Source organism: Lynx rufus, unplaced genomic scaffold (genome assembly GCF_022079265.1).
Source record: "Lynx rufus isolate CCGP_SWC_20201006 ecotype Redwood Valley unplaced genomic scaffold, mLynRuf1.p SCAF_3, whole genome shotgun sequence".
Classification (NCBI taxonomy): Eukaryota; Metazoa; Chordata; class Mammalia; order Carnivora; family Felidae; genus Lynx; species Lynx rufus.
This window is the reverse complement of record NW_025814845.1, coordinates 143,192,225-143,198,353: the sequence shown is the minus strand read 5'-3', so window position 1 is coordinate 143,198,353 and position 6,129 is coordinate 143,192,225. Positions and strand designations below refer to the sequence as shown.

The window sequence follows — 6,129 nt, the reverse complement described above, 5'->3', positions numbered from 1 at the left end:
TCAGTTCATTTATTGTATTCTTCAGCCTTGAGACTTCTGTTTGGTACTGACTTATATTCTCTGCCTCTTTTTGAAGTTCACACTTTGTTCATTCATTCTTCCTCTATGCTTGGTGAGCATAATTATGAATGTTATTTTGAACTCTTAATAGGTAAGTCACTTATTTCCATTATGCTAAGGCCTTTTTCTTGTTTTATCTGGTTCTTTCTTTGGAATGTTGTCTGTGTTCATTTTCCTTGACACTCTGTATTGGTTTTTATGCTTTGGATAAAGTAGCCACCTATCCCAGTCTTGAAGGAGTGGCCTGGTGTAGGAGATGAATTTTACTGTCCAACCCTGCCCTAGCTCGAACCTTTGATATTGTCTAAGCGGCCTACTTCATCCTTAGTGGCTCCTAGTAGTTGGGGCTGGTGCCAAGACTTGTCATTGTGCCAACTGTAGAAGAACCTCAGTCAGCACCTAGATTCAGGCTGTTTGGAAGCCAGATTCTCAGCAACATTTGAAGTATGCAAATATACCTCTTTCAGCGGAAGACTGGGAGAAGGGCATATGTGCTGCCTCTGCACTGAATCCTGGGGCTATAGCCAGTTAAGAGCTATTTCTTTGTGTGCTACCATTCTGTTGAAGCCCTGCTGGTCACCAGGGCTGGGCTAGGCTGTCAAGCGATGTGCCCTCTGGAAAGGAGCCAGAAAAGCAGGGGTACCAGATGTGTATACGAGCTCCTTTCTTGGAAATACCGGTGAACTGGGGCCGGGTGGAGGGGGAGTGTGAAGATAGTGCCTGCTGGCCTAGATGTGTATTTAATTACAAGCCTCCCCTCAGGGCACAGCTATGATGACAAGCTAATTGTCCTCTCTTTCACAGAGAGACTGGCAGTGCTTTTCAGTCTGCTGTCTCTATGCTGTGTCTTGTGGGAGGGATAGCTGGTTACGAATTTCCTTCATTACAGCCTTATAGGGCTCCTGAATGTAAATCCTATTGGCCACCAGAGCCAGGCTGTTGAGGGGTGTCCTCTGGGCAGCAGCTGCAAAAGCCGGGGCATCAGACATGTGCCCAAGCTTCTTCGGGGGCGATACCAGCAATCTAGAGTGAAGCAGCGGGAGAGTGGGAAGTGATTGGCCTTGCCTTGGAGGTCGTCTCTGGAGAGGATTATAGTTGGCTCTTAGGTGTGTGTGTCAGAAGCCTGCCCCTCTGACTGCAGCTATGACGATAAGCAATAGTCGTCTCTAGCAGAGAGACTGTTTCATTCTGTCTCTGCTCAGCCCTCAGGCAGTAGGTGGTTGAGAACAGTTTCTCTGTTACAGTCCCATGGGATCTGCTTCCACTAGCCACCACAGCCAGGCAATCAAGGGGTGTTTCCTGGGTGGCAGCAGCAAAAATCAGGGTGCCAGGCATTTGCATAAACTCTTCCTGGGAATACTGGCGACCTAGAGTGAGGCAGGGGGTGAGCAGACAGATGGTACTTACCAGCTTCAGTCTTTGGAGATTATTTCAGTGGGCCCCTAGATGTTTGTTAAATCAGGTGTCCACCCCTCATGCTGAAGTTTTAAGATGAGCAAATAGGCTTCTTTCACAGAAAGACTGGGCACTTTTCAGCGGGCGGCCTCTGCACTGGTCTCTAGTGTGGGCAACCCCATGGGAGCCTTTTAACAAGTGTTTGGCAGATTGCTATAGCCTTATGGGTCTTGTGGATGTTAAGTCCCGTTGGCTTGTGAAACTAGATGTTTTGGGGGTTGTCTCTCAGGTGCTGGTCTTAAAAGTTAGGGTGCTCCTGTGGGTTCAGATCCTTTGATCCTTGAAGCGTGATTTTGAGCTCTCTCCTGATTGTAGGTTGCCACACCAGGGGTGGGGTTTATGGCAAGATTGTTTCATCCTCTTCTATTTGTTTTGCTGTGGGTTGTCTCTTGTTTCCCTAATGTGTAGCAGTGATTCGGCTAGTTTTTCGATTTTAGAGGACATTTTTATATAAACTGGTGTGGTAGGCAGAATTCTAAGATGGCTCTCAATGTCCCCACCTCCTGGTGTATACACACCTTCTCTCAGTTATCCAATCAAACACAGATTGAGGTGTTGCTTTGAAAAGATTTTGCATATGTAATTAGATAAAAAAAAACCAGGTGATTATCAGGAAAGAGAGGTATTCACTTGGTTTTGATTTAATCAGGTGACGAAGGGGCTGGGCTCCTTACAAGATCAAGGCGTGGGATGGATCTGTCCTGAGGGAGAGTCTGTTTGCTGGTTTTGAAAATGGAGGAGACCACATGGCAAGGAATGCAGGTGGCCTGTAGGAGTGGGGAGCGGCTCCTAGCTGACAGATTACGTTGAGACCTCTGTCCTGCAACTGCAAAGAAACGAGCTTGGGAGAGCTCTAGATGAGAATGTAGTCCCATGGATGTGTTGATTTAAGTTAGCCTTCTAGAACTCTGAGCACAGAACCCAGCTCTTGTGACCTATAGAACTGTGAGCTAATAAACGTTATTTTAAGCTTCTAAGTTTGTACTAATTACAGCCCCAATATAAAACTACACCAGTGGAATATTTTGCTTCACAAAATTGCAACTATTATTTGTTAAATATTTATTGATGTTAAATCCACATTACACCAGCACAACAATCCAAAGTAGTATGATAGTACTTTTTTTATAAATACAACATAAAAGGTGGCAAATAATGCTACTTAACCCCAAACCCAGCAAATTAGCAAACAGTCACATTCAGAAAAATTTGGCAAGTAAGATAATGACGTAAGTCATAATTCTACAATATAGATAGGTCCATGAAAGACTTTGTATAGTATCTTAAATTCCATATTAGCAATGCATATTAAGTGTGGTCAAAGAAACTTGCACCACTCTGCAAAGAACATCTGCCACCCGGTGATTAAGCCTATGAATCATTTAAAACTTGGTTGGTTGGTGTTCTTAAAAAGAAGTAGAAAGCTGTACATGTGAAGCAGTAATATGAAATATATGGGGTGGTACACAGATATAAAATTATTTTAAAAAATACTACGTATTGAATTAACTGAGCTAAGACAGTTCAACGTTTTTATTATAAATAATGAAAGATATATGTGTTTTGCATAAGGAATACAGTGTTTTCTTTTCATAGCAAAGTACCATTAAAACCTCATGTCTTAAAATACCATAATATCCAGCCAAATTGTTTTTTCTCCTTTCTAAAGTTTATTGGTTCCGACTTAAAGCCATCAAGTCTGGTCAGAATCCTCTCAATCTAGCTGTTGCAAGGATCAATATGCATTCAAAAAGCAGTCTGTCTTTGCAGAGATGCCTTTACAAACTACCCAGAACCCAGCACCTTAAGGCAAGGTTTCATGGCAGCGTGGACGTGAACCAATGTTTTTCACTCACCATATTGGTGTCATTGGGAAAAAAAATAGATTATGGCACAAACCTGTTTTTGTCTCTCCCAAGAATCCATTTCCCTCGAGTAGACTAGCTCCCATAGGCAGTTTCTCTTTGATGCCAATCTTGCAGTCTCGGCCCATTTTCCACTTGCTCAACACATCTAACCTCTTCAGCTACTACACAGACTTCAGACACACTGAAACTTCCATAGCACATGTGCTCCAATCTCCCAGCTGCCCCTAGATCCCCTGACTTTTGAGTGGCAGTGTTTTTCCACCTATACTTTAATTTTGAGGAAAACCAAAAAAAAGCCTGGCCTCTATCATGTCTCCCGCCCATCTACTTTTATCTCCATGAATACAACGTAAGTGTGCCGGTAGCATTTTCCTTCATTCTTCCTACTCCTTCCAGGCCCGTCTTTCCTCTGAATACTATATGCCTTGGCCATTTGGGTGAGTGGGGTGTCTTTCGTGGAATGGACTGTAATATAGTTCTGCTTTATTCAGAATACTTTATATTATTTATATTTAAATTAGCCTTTTAATATGGTCTGTAAGTAAGCTTCCTACCAAGGTAGCATGAAAAGAAAATACTACACATAAAGAAAAAGAAAGTTAAGAACTAAGGTATCAACCTTGTTAGAAAACTCTTGATATTAATAAGATTTAAGGCAAGTAATTCCTTCCTTATGATTTAATATAAAACAATTTGCAAAGACAAGGCATTTACTTGGATTTGTCATTTCCTCTTCCTTTTCATCCCCACATATTGCACTTGGTTCACTGTAGCTGTCTGAATACGCTGCCCATTTCGAGTCATTTTAGTATTAACTTGTACAACTGCCTCGTGTTAAGCATTCCACACTGTCATGCTATGTAGCACCTATAGCTAGTGTTTAAAGGCACGTCTGAAAATACAAATTCTGGTTACCTTTGAACAGTGGATTTCCATTAGCATTTTGGCATTTCAGATCGCTTTCATCACAGAAATTCCAAAAGTTTTAAATTGGATGATGAATGTGAATTTTCTGTGCAATGTGTACATTTCTATTAGCATCACCTACTTAAACTCTAAATTTGGTATATCAAGTAAGAAAAATATTATTTTGGTGTTTATTTCTTACAGTCAAAGGTATGCTTTTGCCCTTTATGTAATGTGACAAAGGAGTATGTTGGTCAAGGCAATGGTTGTTTCAGTGTCTCAGCTTTAACAAGAATGTTGGATTACAGGTCCTCACTTTCCACCAAGCCAGTGTTCAGTGTCAGGTGAGACGGGCTGGCTTCAGGTTGGAAGGCTGCTTTAATGTCCAGTCCCTGGTCCGAAAGCGCTGCATAGCGACTGGCTGAGGGCCGTACTTTTTTTGGCTTGGTGCTCTGTGGCTGCTGATGCCACTGGGCTACAATAAAAAAGGAAAAAGGAAAAATAAGATTTTTAAAACAAACAAGATGTAATTGGAAAGCACTTAAATGTTTCAAGTAAATACAGTATGTCTTTATATATGTACCAGACACACGCTCTTTGTCATGGTAGAAATCCTAAAATTTAAGCACAGTTTTGCATTTTCCTCATATGCTGCAGATTTACTGCAGGGTAGTGGGACTATAATAGCTACGCAGTAGTTTGGTGTAGTTTGTTTTAAATACTTACTGCAGCACAGGAAATCTTTCGAAATAGTCACTCAGACTCCTAATTCTCAACTCTTTCCCTCTTAAAAAAATCTTCAAAGCTCAAAATGTATAAATGCTATAATAATTACAATAGGTGTATTCTGGATGGATGTTTTTAACACTAATCAATTGAAAAAAACTGGGCAGTAGGGAAGGCTGAGGTCACTCAACCTTGAAGAACCTCACAAAGTTACTTCCTATTCAAGAAGAGGTAAAGTTTGAAAATCAGTTCTTAATTTTTTCTAGTAGTTTTCTTTACGTCAATAGATCGCATAATGCTATTGTACTAGTCCGTGAATTCAACAGAAATAATTTTCTTTAAAATTCAGGATGCATGTATACAAATATTCATACACAAACACAAACCTATTGCTAAGCTGCTTAATGTATATTAAGGAGGAAAGCGCTAAGCCACAGGAAGTATGCATTCCAGGATCAATGGTACACACATTTAGAGTGAATGAAGACACTGTGATAGGATTATAATACAGGAAGAAATGTTAAGAGGCAGTCATTTGCAGAACACAGTAACAAGAAAATGTGAACAACATGGTTATGTCTTTGCCTACTGTTAATTCCTAAGGATGCTTGAGTAAGGAAGCCAACAACTGACTAGCCAAAGTCAGAGAAATAAACATGCATATTTGGCTACTAATGCAAAGTTCCTGAATGATACTTGGGTATTTGTTCTCCTGGTGTAGTTCACTATTAATGTTGAGAAACTATAAATAGAAAGAGAAAGAGCAGTATGAAATTTTTGGCAAATAAAATGCTAGAGTTGTTTATAAGCTTATATAAAAGTCATGTGATTTGCTGTCCCGATGTCTAATTTTTCATGATTTAACGAATAAATGCAATGAGATGAAGCGGCACTCACTGTAAACGTCCAGCCTGGCAGTACAGGACACAATCCCTGCTTCATTCTTGGCTGACACTGTATACCACCCAGCATCTTCTTTTGTGGCTCCCTGAATGAGCAGGCAGATGTAGCCATGATTATCCTGGTGCATGCTGGAGAAATGGATAAAGTCATTAGCGTTCTAAATTTTTAAAGAGTGGCTTTGGACACGAAGCATCATTTTTAATTAGATCAT

General features: G+C 40.7%; 1 protein-coding gene across 2 annotated transcripts in view; it reads right to left on the bottom strand.

The window, feature by feature from the left end:
• Positions 1 to 4,591: 4,591 nt before the first annotated feature.
• PALLD (palladin, cytoskeletal associated protein) overlaps positions 4,592 to 6,129 on the bottom strand; it is a 397,361-nt gene continuing 395,823 nt past the window's right edge. For both annotated transcript variants that reach the window (XM_047091561.1, XM_047091562.1), the window contains 2 exons: positions 5,913 to 6,046; positions 4,592 to 4,764 (listed from right to left, as the gene is read on the bottom strand). In XM_047091561.1, coding sequence (XP_046947517.1) covers positions 4,592 to 4,764; positions 5,913 to 6,046 — 307 coding nt within the window. The remainder of the gene's footprint in view (positions 4,765 to 5,912; positions 6,047 to 6,129) is intronic.